This window comes from Sinohyriopsis cumingii, chromosome 12 (assembly GCF_028554795.1).
Source record: "Sinohyriopsis cumingii isolate HCF-2022 chromosome 12, ASM2855479v2, whole genome shotgun sequence".
Taxonomy (NCBI): Eukaryota; Metazoa; Mollusca; class Bivalvia; order Unionida; family Unionidae; genus Sinohyriopsis; species Sinohyriopsis cumingii.
Window position 1 is genome coordinate 16,656,310 of NC_142972.1, and position 21,836 is coordinate 16,678,145.

The following is a 21,836-nucleotide window of genomic DNA, read 5'->3' on the forward strand; positions in this document are numbered from 1 at the left end:
TGCTACTGCCCCAAAACTACTGGGTGGATTGCCATATATTGTTTTACACATAGAGGAAATCCCTGTGGGTTTGTGGTTGTGGAATAGGTCCAATATATCCTCACTTTATGTAGTAAGAGGAAATACCTGTGGGTTTGTGTTTGTGGAATAGGTTCAATATATCCTCATTGTATGTAGTAAGAGGCTAGATAGTAGAGGCAAAATACTTGCTGTGGGTTGCATCCCATGTCCTTGGAGGAGAGGATCCTCATAGTTGAGTAGAGTGGCCAATAGTTGCTGCTCCAGTACAGCACACTACTATGGCCTCATCTTCACCTGGATGAGTGGTCACAATAACTGGGTCTGATAAGTTTGGCTAGTCACGCTTCAGGGGTTGTGTTGCAGATACTTAGTGGTTAATCAACATGTTAGTGTTCATCAAAAGTTACAAAGGACATTGCCTTTGGGGTCGGTGGCAAGGGTCAGTTGCATCATTTGGGTGAAGTTTCTACTTTGCTAGAGTATATCACACTATGTAGCCCTCACATGAGAAACATAGTAAATGAGCATAAATATTAGTCCTCTTCTTAGGGAGCACAGGTGACCAAATCATAATCAGACATTATGGGAAAATAAACTAAAAGTTCAACCATTGGTTTGAGACCTGGGCTCAAAAGGGCCAGGAATATTTCAAGCAGTGACTCAGATGAGGAAACTTGTCTGAGTCTTGGAAATAGGAAAAGAATTCTCATGTTTCAATCAAATCCTGAACCAAAAACTTATCAAACTCCCATGTTTTGTGATAGCCAGGGTTCTTCAGGCCCAGCTAGAGAACCAAGAAGTGCAACAAAACATAGTTTTGGATCAACTATACTTGTAGAGTGTAGCTGTAGAGCTCTCTTAGAGACACTACTTCACTCAAAACTGTTTTTGGAGACATTTCCAGAAAAATCATTCAAATTGTCAAGAGATGTTGCTTGATCTACATCTTTGGATGTTCAAAAAACTCCACTCTCACAATGTTTCACAAATAAAATGGATCAACATCTGCCATAATGGCAAATTGGTTCCCACAAACACTTGTACAATGACAGTTGCATCGCTTTGCTTATGTCAAATAATACATGCTTTAAACCATATTTTAATATATATTTTTAAGCATATTTTTAATCACACACTAACTTAAATAACATATTTCAAAAAGCTGTGGATTTAATATGAATCATGGCAAACACAGATTGGAATTCAAGTGAATTTTGTGTAGCTGCTGAATTCTTTCATGCATTTGATTGCCAGCATTGAACTCTCTTTAATAGAATGAATGATTATTTGATCATTTTCAGTTCTCAGCTTAAGAAAATCTAGATTTTCTGATGCTGACAACAAGAGATGTCCTAGTAGTCAATATCAAATTACTATGATAGTAATATTTTTGTTATATACCAATCAATTTTCAGATAAATTAATAAAATCCCAAAATGAAACTGAAAAATAAAGAAGAAATAGCTTAATATTTCAACCTTTTTGATATGAAATTAATTTTAATTCATAAAGCAGATTTCAATTTTTGAACAACTAACATGCACATTAATATCAGTTTATGAATAAAGTGTGTATAACTATAGTAATTCATTTTTACCACTGTCACTGTTAATAACATGAGTTCTTTGAGACGTGGGGTCAGTGGAGTGGACCCATACATGTAATTAACACCTATTGTGCATTTTTCAAGTTTTGCATCACGTAAGGTATCATTGGTTGAATAAACAGGAAAGTTTATAATCTGACACTCAACTGATAGCATTTGAACTTTTTCTGGCAGAACATTATAAGTAGATCCAGTGGGTACTTGGCATGGGGATGGCATCATTTATTTTTATGGTTATTTACAGCGGTGACTGGACAAAATACTGGAACTTGATAATACAGATTTGTTAAAGCAAATGCTACTCGGTTCCGTTTGTATGTGAAGTGAGTGTATGTCATATATATTCATGCTTGTTTAGCTGTAACTAAGAAACCTCAAGGAAAAATAGTTTAATCCTTGTTTGAGAATATCATAATAAAGTATCAGAAAATGACAGTATCATTGTCTTACTTTTCAGATTTGATGTTAAAATTCTTCCTCATTAGTTGGTATAAGATTTATTGGTATAGAATAGATTCCTTTTGTATCCAGAAAGTTGGTCTGTTTAAGGCTTGGTAGAGCATAATGTAGCAAGCAGGGACTTTTTCAATGCACTAGTACTAATAGTGTTAGTTTTTGTCAGAGCTTATCTAATGCAGCTCTCTTGAACTGTAAATGAAGTGGAATTTTGTAAAGTTGACTTGTATATTTTTGTAATATTAAAATTGTTTTTTAATTTTTATTTATATGTATTGTTATAATAAACTATATATTGCTGTTAATGCAGATTTAGTTGATTTTCGTCTGACTCTAGAGCATTATTTAGCACAAAATTTGCTTCATTATTGAATATTGGTCTTCTCACTATAAACTACTCTCTATTAATATGAACATCAGTATCATGGATACTTTGATTCTGTATTATCATAAGCTGAACACCATTTTTGATGGATCATTGTTAAACTGAAACAATATATTGAACGAACATTAGATTAACTCCAATTCCCCATCTGCCCCATAAGGATGCTCAGTGTCATTGAGAAATCTTTATTAAAGTTTAGATTTTAAGTTTCTTACTTCATTTACAAACAAGAAATCCCTTTGGAGATTTTTTTTTTAGACTTAGCGTTAGCACCATTTTTTGCAAATGTACTAAATGGACATGCTGTTAAAATCTTGCAGTCAGACTATATAAATCATTCAATGACTATTCAGTTCTCCTTTGCTATAACATGGTAATTGGATTTCATCTGACACTTTAAGTACTGAACCAATGTATAGCAAATATGAAAGATCTAATTTACACTCTATGAATTTGCATTTAACTTGGGTTCCAAAATTATTCTTGCTTTTGCTGGACTTTCTTTCCCAAAAATTAGTTTGGCGGCTAGATATTTATGAAATTTAGTTTGAATTTTTGAAAATAAGAAAATATGGATGTACCCTCTTATTGGGTGTACTGGAAAATTTTCAATTCCAGATTTGCAGTTGCTTCAGCTTTAGGATCATCCTTTTAAGCATCATGTTTCCTCTAAGATTGTTTTGGTTAAAATATTTCTTTGAGAAAATTATTCTATGGAATTTTTCTGAACAGCAATATTTTGTGTCATGCATATGTTTCTAGTTGACTGGGCCATAATGCCATGTGAGCTCATGCACAATATGACACTGTATTCATCATGCCTTAAGTATTGGGGTGCATTCTTTTGTGGATTGAGATGCATTGTGGTGCATTGTGTGTCATGCTTCTATCAACAGTTGCAAACTTCAGTTTCTAAAGAAACAACTGAACCATATCAGACCAGATCTGGCACAGAGCATCTGAGCATGAAGGCTTTAAAATTTGTACACATATGCCAATCCACCATCAGATATGGCCACTGTTGCTAAGGTAGTAAAACACACTTTAAATGACTTCTTTTCAAAATCCATAATTTGATAAAATTTGAATGAAAGCATTCCAGCAGGTAAATCTTAAATTTAAAAGCCACTATTTTCATCACTTGACTTTACAGAGAAAATGAAAAGGTCAAGATATGCAGAATAACTGGCAAATTGGTATTGCCACATAGGCTGCATCTAATATCATAGAATGAATAAATGCATTCTGATAAATACTATTCTAAGGTATGATTGACATGTATCAATGTACAGCTCTTTTAGCCAGACTTGATTTGTGCCAACAGCATTTTCTAGTATCCTGTTGCTAGCTAAAGAATACCAAAGCTGACACAAGTCAGATTCATTTCTTGCTAATTCAGGACAAAGATTTACATAGCAAGTTTTAGTAATAGATTTTGTTTTCTTTGTATGCAAGTTTATCAGGCATGGCATCTAAACCTACCAGGAGATAAGAGGTTGACTGTCATTGCAACTCTACATTAGTTTATTCACTGAATTATTAATCTGTATAAAACAGAATATTAGTACAACTTCAATAACGATTACATGTACAAGTATGATTGGATTCTTTATCTCTTTATTATTATGTATTTACTTTTTTTATTAACTCTTCAAGAACATATTATTCAAATATTGTAATGATGATGGATTGCTAATTGGCTTACATTAATTACATCTGTTAAACATTTTAATTTCAGGTTAATTGTGGTAGCAGAAAAGGACGTGGTTTACAAGAAATTCCCAATCCCCCTGATCAACAGACTTGAGAAACATTTTCTGACTGTAAATACAATCCTTACTCGTGACCAGCATGATCTGGCAGAAGAGCTCGAGAAATGGGCAAAGGATTTTTCAACAGAAGTGGCTAAACACTTGTAAGTACACCTGTAGCATGTAGTGCTACTGCTGATGTGGAAAACATACAGCACAGATTAATTCTAGATATTGCAGTTTAATATGAATGACAGATATTTATAATTATCAAATTACAGGCATCAGAGGAAAGTCTTGGTCAAACAGCATTTATGGGTTTTCCAATAATATGATGTAATACAGTGATTCGAAATAATTTTTATCAATATTTTGTAGTCCCAGGACTCAGGAAACAAGTACAGTTAAAGAATACCTGTTGAATAAAGAGCTGTTTCCCCTTGTAAATTAGAACTTTTAGACTAGGACTTGTAAATTAGGACTTTTAGACTTTGGACTTTTTATCCTCTAGAAGATCTATAATCATTTCAAAATCAGATATTTTACTCCAGCATTTTATTGAAATTTGGAAGATGTTAAATACCTGTCTTCGTTTATGTTTTTCCATCAGTTTATTCCAAAACATGTTCATTGACATGTCTTGAAATCACCAAAGTATTTTATCCCCAACAACATCCTAAAGTATCTTTGTAAATAAGGATATTAAATCTGCTTTTTTGTTAAAATGATAAGCTATTACATTTTTTACTTGCTGAGTGACTTTGGAAGAAGTTAGCTCCCAATCTGAATCAAATGCTGACACTCCACAATTTCTGAGGCAGTTTTCCATCTTGTAAAGGAAGACATGGGCCGGAACAAATACCTTTCTGATTTTACCTTATTTATTTCAAACAAAGGCCTTAGCCATCTATCCAAATAGGAACCATCCTTGGGTTTTTACATGTTAATCGAGTCAGGCTTCAAACCACTGTATAAACTTTTGGGGTCTCCTCATACTAGACCTGCTTCCTAGTCACCTTAGCCATAGCAGGCAGTAGCAATGGAAATCTTGCATCAGGTCACTCAACCCAAGCTGTCAGCAGCTCCATCACAATGATTTGGTTTCTTTAATTAGTATTTTCAGGTATTGCTGATTAAGGTAACATTCTTTATTAAAATGTTTAAAACAGAAATGTTTGGGTAAAAAGATGAAATTATTCTTTTTTCTTTTTCTAACCACTAGACACGAGAAAAACAATCCTGTCCGGTCAGTTGGAGAGGTATTCATGGGATACCATGCTGACACCTGCTCCTCTATTATTCTGCATGTCTGGCAAAGACTTGGAGAACAGAAACCCCAAAAAGATGAGGTAGCTATTTTTGTGTGCCGCTGCCTGCAAAAAGAGTTTCTTGATGTTTTTTCATGTCCATCTATCGATTATTCCCATGATGATGATGATGATAATAATAATGTCTTTTTTTAAAAAGAATGTAACTAAATTAGTTAAAGACAACCAGTGATAATCTCTCTTGAGGCCCTCTACTAAAGAAAAAAATAAACATTGCAATGTGTTATCAGTTCATAATAAAGCAGGGTATCTTCATACACATTTTCTTTCTCTTGCTTGAAAATAACTTTTTCCAAGTAAATACATGTACAAAGACATACTAAAATACATTATGAAAGTTGGAGGATATAACTGTATATATTCATTTTTGTTTTGTCTCTCCAACAACTATGTTTTTAAATTACTTAAAGCAAGAACTTTATGTATGCATAGCAGTTAGTGATCACTTCTGCTTTCCTGATTTTTTATTACCACTTTTACATGAAGCTTCCCTGTTGCCTTGTATCTTGTCTGATTGGATTGAATTTGAAGGCTACATATGTGGTGTGTGATTTAGTGAAATATGTCATGTTCAGTTCTGATTGGTGGTTATTGTTTGTTCAGGTCTTGGGAAATTAAATAAACACCAGTCAAAACTAATGATAGCTTATCATGATACTGTAAGCAGTGCATTAAAACTCAATTCATATGGATATAAAGCAACAGATAAGGTTCTTGCAATGATCTATAAAGTAATTAAGTCGGACATCATGAACAAGATATACATTGATATATGTAATCAGCAGCTGACTGAGCCAAAGGGATTTTAAAAAATTAGCACAATTGGTGAGGGCTAAGAATTCAGACTGCATAAGTTATAGTCAGCTGATGTTTTTATGAGCCCCTATATTGTTTTGTAGACCAGTGTGAGGCAAATTGATTCATTATCTTCTGCTTGTAGATAATGGATGAAGCCAAAAGGCTCCTGCTGTGGTGTGCCACCCCAGATTCTGTAGTTCGGCTTGAAAGATGTTGTCTGGTACCACAGGAGAGGAAAATTATAACAGATATCTACATGAAGGAGCAGCATCATGACAATTTGGCTCAGTATCTCCATTTCAAGCTAATGGTGGAGGAAACAGAAGAATTGTTTGCACAGGTAATGTTAAAAACATCTGTTTTTGTAAGTAGATAAATATTTTGGTGGACAAGTAAATAAGCATGACAAATATAGGTTGGAATTTTATATGTGTATGAAGAATCATACAGTAATCTGTACATAATCATAGACTGTTTAATAGACATTTAGTTCAGTGTTCATTAGTTGTTGTTGTTGTTGTGGGGTTTAACACCATTTTTCAGCACACGATAGGCTATACATGGCGGCCAGTATTAATGGTGGAGGAAGAACCCGGGAAAACACCAGAAAGAACCACCGACCCTCGAGAAGCTACTGGCAAGCTTTCTCACATACCCACATTGGCTGAATCTTAGACTCAAACCACCGCAGACAGAGGTGAGATGGCAGTGATCCGTAACGAAGAGCGCTTTAGACCACTAGGCCACTCGGGGCCCCCAGTGTTCATTAGATTTAGAAGTGTAATAAATGTGAATATTTCATTAATGCCTATTCCATATTTGCATTCATGTGAGAGAGAATGGGGGTACTTTGTTTAACTCTTTCACTTCGACTGACGTGTATATCCGCTGCATAAATGTGCCTAGCCTCACCAGTGACTGATAAATCTGCTTGTAAACAGAGCACTATTACTCCCGGTGACTGATATATCCACTTGCCTTTTATGCTTCCTATACCCTAGTGATGGATAGATCCGCTCTGTATGTTCATGTTACAATTGGTCTTATTGGTCAATATATGGAAGTAAAAGGATATTCAACCAATCAAAATAGAGTTAACAAATGATTGTTCTGACTAAATCTGGGTTTCTTTTTCAAATTTGTACCGCGTGTTTGTTAATACATACATTTGTAGTTGACAGTGAAAACAATGGCGTTAGCTTACGATAGTGATTCAGATTCCGAATTTTCTGGTTTTTCTGAGGACAAATTTGACCACATTGAATTAAGAAGCATTGGTAGTGACATTGATCTATCTTCTTTGTCAAGTCTGTCAGAAATTGAGACAGAATCCGATGATGAAGACGACGAAGTGTGGACAAGAGATCTACGTGCTCCGAGAGTCACAGAGTTTACGGAAAGCGTCGGTTCAACTTTTGTTTTGGATGAGGGGAAAAAAGAAATTGATTTTTTCTATAAATTTTTTTCCCTGGCAATGATTGAAAGCATTGTTACACAGACGAATGGATATGCGGCAAGATGTATCGAAGAAAAGCCTGATTCACTCTGGCAACCCACGACAATGGACAAAATGCTGGCCTTTCTAGGAATACATTTGATTATGTCAATCCTGGCACTTCTAGAATACAGTCTAGCTTGGCAATCAACATGGCCCTTCCAGATAATAAGTATTCCCACAATTATGACCAGAATACGTTTTGAAAAGTTGTCGAAGTATTTTCATGTAAATGACACCAGGCAGAATCCTCCAAGACGCCAGCCCGGGCATGACAAATTGTGTCATGTAAGACCAGTTTTAGACGAAATTTCCAAAACGTGTCTCGAAAATTACAATGGTCATAAAGAGCAGAGTGTGGATGAAGGGATGATAGTATATAAAGGTAGATTATCCTTCAAGCAATATTTGCCTGCGAAGCCAACCAAGTTTGGAATAAAAGTTTGGGAACGGGCAGACCCACACAATGGTTATGTGCACAAGTTTCAAGTGTACACAGGAAGAGAAGAAAGCCAGGCTGGACGCATAAAAGAAGAGGGCCTTGGTGCACGTGTGATAACTGATCTGATGTCAAAAATACGTGGGAAATCGCATATAGTTTACATGGACAATTTTTTCTCCAGTCCAGCACTCTTTGAAGCACTCAGGAAAGAAAAAATTTATTGTCTCGGTACAGTGCGAGCAAATAGAAAGGGAATGCCAGAGGAAATAAAATCTGCCAAATTAAAGAACAGAGGCGACAGTGTCCTGATGACAAAAGGAAGCCTATGTGCTATAGCTTGGAAGGACAAAAAAATTGTCCATTATCTTTCAACAAGTTGCAATCCAAGTGAGAGCAAGATGGTGCGTAGGAGACAAAAAAATGGAACCTACCAGGAAGTGCCAGCTCCGATTGTCTCTGAACTTTATAATAAATACATGTTTGGAGTTGACCTGGCAGACCAGAAAAGAATGCAGTACTCTACCTGTCGCAAAGCTACCAAATGGTGGAAATATCTGTTTTGGTTCTGCTTTGATGTTGCTTTAGTTAATTAATTAATAACTATGCAGGAGTCGCCCAACCACAAACTTGTCACCCAAAAAAATAAAGAAATCAGACGGAGACAAGTTGATTTTAGAATTGCACTTGCACAGCAGATGATAGGGACATTCCGAGGATCGAGAAAGAGAAAGGTTGTATCTGCAATTGATAACTGTGGAAATGCACATTGGCCCATACAAGCAGAGAAACCAGGGCGATGCAAAATGTGTACCAAAGAAAAAAGGCGGCATGAGGTGTCCATCATGTGCAAACAGTGTGATATCCGTCTATGTATAAAACATAACTGTTTTTCTAGATACCGTGAGGAACTACTTAAGAAATAGTAGAACACAGTGACTAGGCATTTTTAGTAATTACATGTATATATTCGATAAATAACTTTGTATAAAAGTCTCACATATAAATTTTAGTGTTTTTACAAACAGTGTTTTGTGTTATATTCCTGGATTTTATATCATTCATGTGGATGTCAGCAGGATAAAATAATCAAACAGATATAAGGTAGTTGTAGCTTTTATATATGCATGGTTTTAGTCTATAAATCAGAAAATAACTAACACAATTAGCCCATATCCCCACATCATCAGCTAAAAAGTTAAGATTTGGCTGCAGCAGCATTAGGCTCTGGTAGTCAGCCCACAGATCAGCTGCAGTAGTGACCCCAGCAGCTAGGCATAGCAGTGAGCCACTACAGTAGCACTAGAAGTTAAAGAGTTAAGTACCTACACACATTTGGCAGTGAACTGCATATAGTTTATATTAAATAATGTCTGCCTTGTAAATTGTGTTAAGCAATTGATACAACTTATATGTTTGGACAGCCTTTATTATTGATCTGTATTATTAATTTTTTTTCTTCAGATAACAACACACTCCAAGCTTCTGGCAACAGCTGACAAGTCAGATATACATAGAGCAGTAGGAATTCCACCTGAGAGGATTGCATTGGAAACTCTGCAGTCATTTGACACTGAGCAGCAGTTCAGTCGAAAAATCAGGTACAATGTACAGGGCCTTTTATGTATACTCTTTGTACACATGGGCTAGGGCAGGACACTCAGTTGAATTGAATTATTAGGGTTTTTTTTACTGTTAACTCTCACTCTTTTTTGTACATTGTGCTCAGTTAAATAAATATAAAACATTCATTAAAATCCATCTCAAAGTTTTCATATGTTACCCTCCAGTAGTGACATTAGCACACAAAAAGGTTCAAAAAGACCTTATAACATGAATTTAGAATATAACACTATCATGTCATGTGTCTAGACTTTTTGTTTGGGATGTACCTTATTTCTTACATTACTAATAAGATTATCCAAGCTTGCAAATTGATAAAAAAAAAAATCAATTAATTTTTAGAAACCAAAAGCTGTCATGCAGTCACTCATGCCTGAATGGAGGATTATATACATACAGGTTTTAAATATATCAGCATGTGATCTGTTCTTGGCAAACATTTGTAACTAGATCCATCATTGGAGAGTGCCATCCCTCATAATTAGAGTTAGTGAAATATGGTGATATGGTGTTATTCACATACATAACTCATGCTGACCTTTAATAGTAGGTAACTTTATGTAAGAATGTTACTGAGGCAGTGGAAGTTGCAGTGTCCTAGTGATCATATGATGAATGCCACATATCAGCTTTTAACAATCACATGCAAAAGATTCCTACTTATTGCTTACCAAAAGATCAAACAATACAGTTGGATATGGTAACAAATCATGATAATTTTCTATGTTGTCTGTATTCTAGATCTTTCTTTGAGTCAAACCCTGAGGAAGAGTCAATTCTTGTTGTTCAGTGTGACTCAGGTGACACCAATGCCAACTTGGTGGCATGTGCTAGATACTGTACCCTTGATGAACATCAGCAGATGAAGGAAAGAAGAACAGCACCCTGTCATGTTGTATTAATCATACAGCTGCCCAGGATTGCAGGGGGATGCTTTACTGGCTTCCAGGTTAATTTCAAAGATACAGATATAAAAATGTTATATGGTCTGAGTTGATTGTATTATGTTCCTCTAGATCAAATGCTAACCAATTGTATTAGAAAATATGTGATCAGTAATTAGTACATATATATATATATATATATATATATATATATATATATATATATATATATATGAAATTTGAAAATGGCACTGTGAATATGATATAGTTTCCATCTGTTTTGACCTACATCAAGGTCTTCGTCAGGGGACAATTAGTCACACACAAAAGGTAAAATATGTAGAACAATATTTACATTTTGGCACCTGGAAGAAAAACTATACAAGATTGTTTATATATATATATATATATATATATATATATATATATATATATATATATATATATATATATATATATATATCAACACTCCAACTTGCACTTGAAAATTGGATAGTGAAAATAGTAAAATGGTCAGCATGTGGCAACCTGAATCATTATGTGGCAACTGTAAAATGACCACACTTTCTGACTGCAAGTATATACAGTTTTTACATTAAGGTGACAGATGCAATTTAATTCACAGCATAACCCCTGAATGTTAGTCTGTTGGTTTCAGCATCAAATTCATAACTTTACTTGCGACAAGTCTGGCTTGCAGCCCATATAAGAATCCAATTTAGTGCATGACCATTAAGGTCTTTGACATTTAGTGCAAATGATGCTAATTTGCCACCCTGCTTCTGTGGGGAGTGTCATTCTGAATATGAACAATGGTAAATGTGTGCTTCATTATAAAGTATTGTATTTTTAAAATTCAGATCCTCTCAGAAAGAAGAAACAAACTCTTAAATGTGGATGTAGTAGGTACTCGTGGATTCCATCCTTAAATATACAAGGTGTTTAGGGACTGGACACTTTTTAGGTCCTGAAGTTTGGGAGTTATTTGCAGAATCCTGATGAAAGAGATATATTCTTTGAACAGAAATCAGTATCTTTGATGGATTCAGTCTATTTGTAATCATGATCAAATCATAACTCATAATGCATTATGTTTTATATTTTTAAAGGGTCTTTCCAAATAATAATTGAGAAAAAAAAACTAACTATGCAAGATTTACCCAGTTCTGATTGAAGGATATAAATGGTTCTTCTTTGCACTAGTCTGGCTATATTCCAGAGGAAATCATTGTGCACATTTTGAATTGACTTATTTTGTAGCTTTAAAGGAAAATGAAGGGGGAGAATGAAACGTACTTAAATTTATCACTTATAGAAATATTATTTACACCAAGCTTAAATTCAGAGGGATCATTTTTACATGTACCAAATATAATGAGCTTTATTTTTGTAAAAATAAAATAAGTTTATGTTATATATCACACTTTTATAAGGCATTAAGACTGTCTTGGAAAGATTCTACATCAGTTCAGAAAGTTACCTTATCATCTATGAATAATAAAATTAAACTTTATATATATTGACACTTAAGAAATCTAATACATTTTATATTTATGCAGCCTCCCACATGAGAGAGAGAGAGAGAGAAAGATTCATGGAACAACTGATTATATTAAAAATGTGGACAAAAACTCGAATAAAATTTGGTCTTCTGGGATCAACTTGGCAATATGCAAATTTTAATTAAACAGCATTCATTTTGGCTTGTAATACTGGATTAGCTCAGTAAACTACAGTGTATCATAGAAAGATCATTGTTTTTGTAAACTTAAAATAGTTTTCCATTGTTTAGCATACTTGTAATCATATATAAAGTGTTTTTGAAAGATTTGCATCAGTCACAAAAGTTATTGTATTGTCTGCAAATAATAAACATTTTGAGATGTTGTAGCTCTAAATCTAACTAAATTTATATTCACTCCAGAACATAGCTTTTTCTCTCCAAGAAACACTCCATATTGTTTAGTAACAATAAGAATAATAATGGTAAAACATTTTCTCCTTGCCTAACCCCACGAAAACTTGGGAAGAATCTAGAATATTCTCTGGCAAACATCACACATGACTTGACTTTTATACAAATTATAAATAATTTTTAAAAACTTTCTATTTACCTTGTTTGGAGGAATTTCTGCCATAGACTCCATCTCTCAAGCAAAATCAAAAGCTTTGTTAAAATCTTTAAATGAAAATTAGTTTTGATTTCTAAATTTCAGAAATTCTAATAGGGTATGTTTAATGCTACATTCAGTTACAGTTGCAAATCAGCAAATTCATTGGAGAACAAATAAAACGTGTGTTTAGAAGCAGATGGATCAGAATATCATGTCTTCCAAATTTATTTATGGAATGTACATTTTATATTGTATTATGAATAATGGTGTCTGCACAAAAGCTTTTTTTTATTGACTGCAAACTTAGGCCAAGCTTTGTTGATGGCTTGTATTTAATGTAAGAATAAAATCTGATTATGGAATTAAAATGTCTAAGGTCAGGGTAACTTGGAAATAAACAAGGGAAAGTATCTGTAAAATAAATGCAACTACAATTATATAAAGCACGTAACTTTTAAGGATGGCTTCCTGTTTTATCAGAAGGAAGTTAGCTATAGATGTTGGTGTTAACCATGCAAAGCTCAAGGTCACAGTGACATAAAGAAAAAAGCATTGGCTGTGATATTGTAACTGTACACCATCACCTTGACACAGATTTTATACATATTCAGCCTTTGAGGTATCAAAAAAGGCTATTGCTTAAAATAATTTAAAGTCCAAATGACTTGAGCCAATGACCTAGTTTATTCCAGAATAATGCCCTGTTATTACCTGTATAGAGAAATGTAAAATACAGGGTAGGCATATTACGTTTTTTTAGTATTTATTTGTTACCACACTTGGCAGTATAGTATGGTGAGCTTATGACATAGCTATTAGTCTGCCATCTATCCATCTTTTAACATTTGCTTGTTAACACTAAGACCATGATCCAGTTTTGATCAAACTTGGAATGTGTACTTCTATCATCAGTCTCTTGCGGTAGTTCAATATGAGCAAGATCAATTCATATTAATCAGGCAATCTTGCATCTGCAGAGGACATATTTCTTTTCTGATTTTGATTAAGTTGGAATATATTTTTATATCATTGAGATTTTGCACAAGTCCCATAATGAGCTAGATTCATGCATATTAATTGAGGTGATATTGCATTGGAATGGCTGAGCTTTCGAGAAGTTCAGGGGCTATATTTCTGGTCTGATTTTTGATAAGATTTGATATGCAAGCTTATGTTATCAAGATCTCAGATGACTTCAATATATATTATTGAGGTGATTTTGCTTTGAAAGTAATATATATATATATATATATATATATATATATATATATATATATATATATATATATATATACAGACCTGCATATGGTTTAGAAAATAAAATAATGACACTAACATTAATCAGCAATGTGGTGACTATTAGCTCCAATTTCCATTGCAACTACTGTTACATCTCAACAGAAAAAGCAAAACCAACAAGTTTAGTAAAATTCAACAAATAATCCATTTTCCTAGAATACAAAGTGAAAATTTAAAAAAGGAACTTGCAGTATTGTGAAATAAATCCCAGATTATCAAAAACGTTGTCACAAATCCCATGGTTTAGAGTGTTCCAAATAAATTCCAGTATTGAATGTGCTGATGTGCCAACAGTCTTGATATATCACAATGATGTAATCCAGAATGTCCTTGGATGATTTCACAATATCCCCAAAGTAGTGATTTAGTCCAAAATTTAAATTGAGCACTTTTAATTCCAATGAATAATTTTTTAAAATAGTTAATTACTCTCAAATTATACCTGAACACAAATGAACTTAAAGTTGGAATGAAATAATTTTATTTACTTCAGACTTTTATACAGACTGTCACTTAACTGATGTTACAACAAAATGCCCTGGGGCTAGTCATTCACAATGGAAATTTCCATCAGATTAATATGAAAGGTCAAGTCTGTTTACTTAAATTTTAGCAAACAACCTGACAAAATCAGACAGACCAAGATTTTTCCTAGGGAAAAACCAATGTCAGGAACTCAAAGCCAAGTGAACATGCTGCTTACAAATGACCATTACAATCTTCAAATGTGGACAAGAGTTAAGCACCCAGTATAGATGATATACATAACACTTTTCAACTGCTTAAGTGAGCAAATATTAGTCATACTAGGTCCTCTTTTTATTTTCAAATATTTGAATATCTATCAATATGATGTGGGCTTATGTCAATTTTTAATCAGTCTCAAAATGTGGACTCTGGCACTGTGCTATTGGGCATTTGAGGGTACAAATGAAGAGATGCCCTCCATCATAGAGATGCTGGACAGTGTAGTAATTAAGTATTAAATATTGCTGTATTTGGTATAATGTCTAAGTGTTAATTCAATTTCAGTGTCGTCTCTGGCACTCAGTCCATTTAGATGACCTGAGGGCACAAGATGATGATATGCCCTCTGTCATGGAAATGCTGGGCAAGTCAGTGGGTACACTGATGGAGAGGGCAGTGGGCATTCAGTCTGCACACACAGCTGGCATGGATGAAGAAGACTTTGAAGCCAACAGGGTTGGTCATAGCGCTGTTGCCATGGAAACAGATGAGATGGAAAGTGAACGGAGTGATACAGAAATACCAAGGTTTTACTATGTGTTATGCTATTTTAATAACTGTCATTGATATTGTTATACCCTCCTCTGGTCCATCCATCTACTCCATCCTATAGTATCTGTATCTGCCGGTAACTCTATTCCCTCATGAAGCACACTAGGTGGAAAGTCACTCAAATTGGTAGTTTTTGATTTATCTTCTGCTTGGAGAGATTGTATGTTGTGTTTTATGGCACAGCAACACAAGTAAGCTATTTGGTGCCAAGGTAATTGCAGTAAACTGCCTTGCTCAGTGGCACATCACATTAATAGACCTGAGCTGACCTGTTGATTGGATTCAAACACTTTTGTTTGCAAGTCCAACATGCTAACCACTGAGCCATCACATTTCTTGCCTCAATTAGTTACCTGTTATACTATGCAGGAGAGTACATCAGGCATCCCTACACCTACAGTGGGTCCCCTGTGAGAGAATCAGAACCGTTTGGACCATAAAGGCATACTGCATGGAAGTTAGTGATAGCAAGCCATTAACAGTTAAATTTGTCATAGCTGTTTATGAATAGATGCAGACTAGAGGTAATATTTAAAATATACCTTTGTAAAGTTCAGGCTGGGATGGTGTTGAAGAAGCAGTCATATTTATGTGGATTCCCTAGCTTAACCTCATATGATGTATTCCTTTAAAACATCTTTGTCATTAATTTATGTTACAAAACAGCCTCAGATATTGTCCATTGTTTTTTTTGGCCATACCCAAAGCAGCTAGCTGGCTTGTAAGGTTATAGGTCTCATTTAACTTCTTTCATTCAGTATTGCATTAACATCCTTATTGTAAGCTCTTTTACCATCATGGTGGTTCTTGTTTGGTTTCAGTAACTGACCAAGAACTTTATTCTAAGTGTCTTATAAATGAAACGGGTTAAAGCTGTAGGTGAAAAAAGAATGGCTAAGGATGTATAAAATGTGAAGCCCCGCATCACACATCTGCTTGCACCTGAGGAATGCAAGTTAACCAAGATATGGATGGGTCATTATTAGTAATAGCTTACTGAAAACAATTCTGCTTGAGAAATCCAGTGATTTCTGTTCACCGTTTGTCTTCCATGGTATAGTTCTCATCTAGTTTGTCCTTAAATGTCATTACAGTAAAATAGTGCAAGCAACAAAGTCAGTAGATGGAAGTCACGAGTTATGGCATGTGTTGATGTGTTATGACCACACACTGATGCTGTAGTGGAAGCTAATAGAGGGTCATTTCCTTAAACCAGACACAAAAAGCAGCATTTGTCTTGTAGATAAGTTCTGGTTTCTTTGATGCTTTCAGCATTTGCATGGATTAGGTTATGCCGATCATTCCCGAGGTTAACCAGATTTACTCCATATGTTTTGACAAGGATGTGTGGCCTGTCATATGCCTTGTTTAGACATATAGTTGGTAGATGATAGCTGTAAAATGAAAGTAGTCCTTAAATGCCAATTTGAGAAGCCACAGCTGTAGTGACCATCAATCATATCAATGAGAAGGGCTTTTGGTTTTGGTTAAAGGCACCAACATCTTTTCATGGCAACTTCATGTCATGATTGACTACCATACCATTAGTTTTAGTATCTCATCTCACTCCTAGTATTTCACCTGCTCCTGGGCATATAATTGGTTTGGGATGCCCTTGGTCATCACACCTTGTTAATAAATGGATTGTAGAACTGCATGAACGCGAACGCAGTGCTCCTTAGCACATCCTCAAAGAGCAAAACTTCCATCTTCATGCATTATGTTGGCTTGTTGGTGTTGATGTTCCACCTATTATCTTATTCACCACCATTCTGCAAAATGATGGCACTCATTTGTACAAGATAGTAATTTTCACATGCCCATATACTGCTTCCTGATCAGTATGCTTCCTGAAGCTCACCCCCTCATAATGCCAGTATACCCAGATCTCCCAGACCCAAACGATTTCACCTAAAATCCATCTGCAAGCCTGAAACCTCCTTATTGGCAGAGGATGAACAGCCATGTACCTGTAAAAGAAGATCAAGCACACAGAAAACACAGTGGATGGTATTGGCGCTACAATGATGACTGTGTTTCTGGGCACCAGTATAGCAGGGATTGGGATGTTGTCATCAATCATTGCTGCCTCCATTGTGATTATCTTTGAGATTAGAGCTTTGAGTTGTAGTCTGATTTCTATGGCTTGTAAATTGTATCAGCTGGCAACTGTCCTTGGAAACTGAAAAGCCTGATGGTATCCATGACTTGGCTGATTCAGAGCTTAACACAATCACAGAGCTCATATCTAATACACAACCAGACAATAACATATCTGAGGTTGATAAATACACAACCTTGAAAAATGAAATATGGGTTGTATTGCACAGGGCACACACTTTGACTATCATTCATAAAGTGGTAAAAAATGAGCTAATAACTCAAAGAAGAGGTGAAACTCACAAGGAGATAATAAATATTTTACTGGGATTTCATAATAAGATGGGTGTCGTCTGTGAGAGCAACACTCTTCTAACTTTAGCTCAATTCCCAGCACACCTGCTTACTATGCTTTTTTTTAATAACCAGGAAATAAAACGTGTGTTGTCAAAGTGACCAGTTGTATTTTCATCAGCTGTTTTGGTAAACTTAAAAGATTGAAAACCACACTGCATGCCATCACCCTCATCCAATATGACTCTCAGATCTAGAGTAGAAAGTTCAGAACTACCGATACCACTGTCAACTAAAGCATTCCAATGGGCCTGGTTTGATGTGAAAATTTCAAATGCAACAAGAATTTTCAGTCAAAATTGTGAAAGACAAAGCCATCAATAAGGCATCAGTTAACCATAATACTCTGATATTTCTAAAAAAAAAATATAGTTTAATTGTTTAATTGCATGCTGCACATATATGAAAAGTATAATGAAATTAGAGGAAGCTCACTGAGTGCATTGGATAGATGATTATATCAACATAAGAAACCAAATACAGAGATGAGTTACCATTGAGAGGTTTTACCATTGAAACAAGACCAAGTCCATGGCTGTTCATTTATAAAGATGAATATACATGTGATCAAGGCAACAGGTTCTAAGCAAAGGCAAAAGCTCAGGTTAAAGATATTAAACTGGTGCATGGCAGAAATAAACCACTGTATGAAAAAGTCAGACATTGCAATTTTCATAACCAAGCTGTTTATTTGTGATGCACTGCTTGACATCTATGAAAGAAAGTTTGCATATGCCTGTAATCAGTACAAAAAGATTGTCAGGTGGTTGTATATACAAAAGCTCAATGATGAAATGTTTATCATACACTCTAATGAGATAAAACAAATATGCCGAGTTCTTGCAAAACCTATACCTTGACCTTAGATCATGAAGAATTAGCAAATTCAATCCCAGACTACTTGCTTGCTGATATTAATTGGCACAACAAAACAAACAAACATGACTTTAGAAACCAAACTTGTCAAGTAAAGTGTGTGCTGGAAGAAGCAACAAGAAGTCTAGAATCTCTCAAAAGTAACCGGGATACCGTGCATGCTTCCTATGATGTAGAGACTGCCAACACAAATATAATGTATTTGTTTAGGTAACCAGATTGGAGTACTGTATTAAATGATTTAGTTTAGGGCTATGTGGGCAACATGAAAAGAATTTTGCCAGGAGTATAATTCATGCATTATAATTGGATGAGGTTTGTTATGGTTCAGCAGTAACCATTATTCAGTCTCTCTTCTGTTCCAACCTGAATTTCTGGACAAGATTCAGCTACCTTTGGTAGTTCATGTTCCTACTGAAATCTGCAGTCTCGGTCTTATCTGTGCTGATGATGATAAAGATAAAATTCTTTGCCCAGTTAGAGTTTTGTTTTTATTTGTGTAAATTAAAGTGAAAATAAAGGCTAATTACTAGTTTTTTTTCAACCCCTCAAAGGTATCTTTAATAACTTTTTGGGGTACATTATTCGCACTATAACAAAGTTTACCAATCAATTTCTGTGACAGGGTCCATGAGGTCAAAGCTATTGCTGTATCTTAGGCTTTTTTGTACCATAATTATTTGCCTTGTGGCAATCTCCCCCCACTCTTTTGTATCATAATTATTTGCCTTGTGGCAATCTCCCTCCACTCTTTTGTATCATAATTATTTGTCTTGTGGCAGTCTCCCTCCACTCTTTTGTATCATAATTATTTGCCTTGTGGCAATCTCCCCCCACTCTTTTGTATCATAATTATTTGCCTTGTGGCAATCTCCCTCCACTCTTTTGTATCATAATTATTTGCCTTGTGGCAATCTCCCCCCACTCTTTTGTATCATAATTATTTGTCTTGTGGCAGTCTCCCTCCAATTTCTTGTTATTCAATCTTTGATTAGTGTCACACCAGAGTGAAACCATCTTCTAGTCTGCAGTAGAGCAGCCTACTGACAACTGTACTATGGCAAGTTCATTTTGACAGCTTGTCTTTAGACCATAAGGCTCCCACTAAGCTGGCAATGATAAGTTGACTCTGACAGCCTCTCTTAGGCTATCAGGCTCCCGCTAAGCTGGCAATGATAAGTTGACCCTGACAGCTCCTCTTAGGCCATTAGGCTTCCACTGAGCTGGCAGTGATATGTTGACTTTGACAGCTCCTCTTAGGCCATCAGGCTCCCACTGAGCTGGCAATGATGGACTTTCACAGCTTGTCAGCTAGCAGTGGTAAGTTGCTTTTAACAGCTTCTGTTAGGTTGTCAAGCTCCCACTGAGCTGGAAATAATCGACCATAACAGCTTCTCTTAGACTATCAGGCTCCCACTAAGCTGGCAAATTGAGCAAGGCAATAATAATAGATAAAGTATTACTCCTAATAAAATATAGTTTTAACACTGATTTTATTATGTAATATTTACGTCCTGTTATTATCCAATTCCCACTTCCATCCCTATTCTTTATAATGACCTTTCAGGCTGTGCCGAAGAACACAAAAAGACCATATTCTGATTGACAGGAGTGGACCAAGGTATCAGACTGGGATCATGTTGTTTTGTAATCTAGACTTCAAATTACTAATTGAGAGAAGGAAATAGTTTACTTGGACTGGAGGCATGCAACAGGAAAATATATCACTCACAACGCAATAATAGCCAGTATTACATAAATTATAGTAGTTTTATCCTCCCAGAACTATTCAGTTTTCATGAAAGTCTTATTATATCAAGATATGGTTTTCACCAAAAGGCTATTTATGATGTATAGTTGGTCCTAATGAAAATGGTATCAGTCTTATGTCCTGTAAGGCTTATCTTGGATTTCTGGGCATTTTGTTTTAGTCTAGTAAATTGTCACACCCTTTGAAATAGCCCCAACTTTGGAGATGCACCTAAATTAAATATTTTGCAGTAAAATTTGTATAAATATTCTAATTTATTTCCCTATTTCAAACAACACTTCAGTAACAGATTTGCAGTAGTAAAACCTTCATGTATTCTTCAGGGAACAATTTCTCTCTTTCAGCAGGCAAGTCAAAACTGAACAAATGGAGTGGAATGAAGAGGAAGCAGAGAAGCCTTTAAGTGAACCTGATCATGATCACGATTATGAGCTTCAGGATGTCATTAATGAAAGAATTGACCACAAACTGAATGTCCGCAGTTTGATACTCTCTTGTATCCAGCCAGCTTTGGCCATGGTCAAAGACAAAGAAGAAACTACTGGCAGATCAACACGGAGAATTGAGTTAATGCTTGATCTGCTACATCAAAACCCTATTGAGGGTGAGTATTTGAATTAATTCTTGCTTTCATAACATGTACAAGGAACTATTTTGTTAGATCATCTCCGTAAATTTGAAGTATGCTACTGTTTTACTCCTAGCATAAGCATTAGCATTTGTGTCAGCATAGGAATTGGCATCAACAAAGATTAAAGCATATTGGACAGCCTCACCGAATTCTTTCTTCCTATATCATTGGTAACAGGAGTGGATTTCATAGCACCTGCTTCAGTGGAGGAGCTGATGTGGCTAATTTGCAAATAGTAAAGTTTTTACATTTAGCTTGGGTATTTTGAATTCTGTTTAAATACTGTTTTATCTGGAATTGTGGTAAGCAGATGCATCTGACAAGTACTACACCCTCTTCACAAATAGGTCACTGTTACACATATTGTTGACCTTGCTTAAAGATTTTGTATTTCAAGTTCATTTCTCAAGCTCATTGATCATATGATCTCTATTAGTACTACACCCATGCAACTAAAGAAGGTCACTGACCTTCATTTGATATTTTACTTCCTTGGGTTTAGTTTTTGCAACTAGGTTTTGTGGCCCTTTATATGGGTACAGACAACTAATTCAATTCCCATGGACTGTAATGTTAATGTGTAGTTAAATTACATTCATGCAAAGA

At 35.2% G+C, this 21,836-nt stretch overlaps 1 protein-coding gene across 2 annotated transcripts in view; it reads left to right on the forward strand.

Annotated features, from left to right (window-relative positions):
• Positions 1 to 21,836, forward strand: part of LOC149786032 (E3 ubiquitin-protein ligase rnf213-alpha-like) — a 354,737-nt gene that overhangs the window by 203,162 nt on the left and 129,739 nt on the right. For both annotated transcript variants that reach the window (XM_089976319.1, XM_089976318.1), the window contains exons 53-59: positions 4,207 to 4,383; positions 5,442 to 5,568; positions 6,488 to 6,685; positions 9,744 to 9,880; positions 10,644 to 10,851; positions 15,232 to 15,473; positions 20,944 to 21,203. In XM_089976319.1, the coding sequence (XP_089832445.1) occupies positions 4,207 to 4,383; positions 5,442 to 5,568; positions 6,488 to 6,685; positions 9,744 to 9,880; positions 10,644 to 10,851; positions 15,232 to 15,473; positions 20,944 to 21,203 (1,349 nt within the window). The remainder of the gene's footprint in view (positions 1 to 4,206; positions 4,384 to 5,441; positions 5,569 to 6,487; positions 6,686 to 9,743; positions 9,881 to 10,643; positions 10,852 to 15,231; positions 15,474 to 20,943; positions 21,204 to 21,836) is intronic.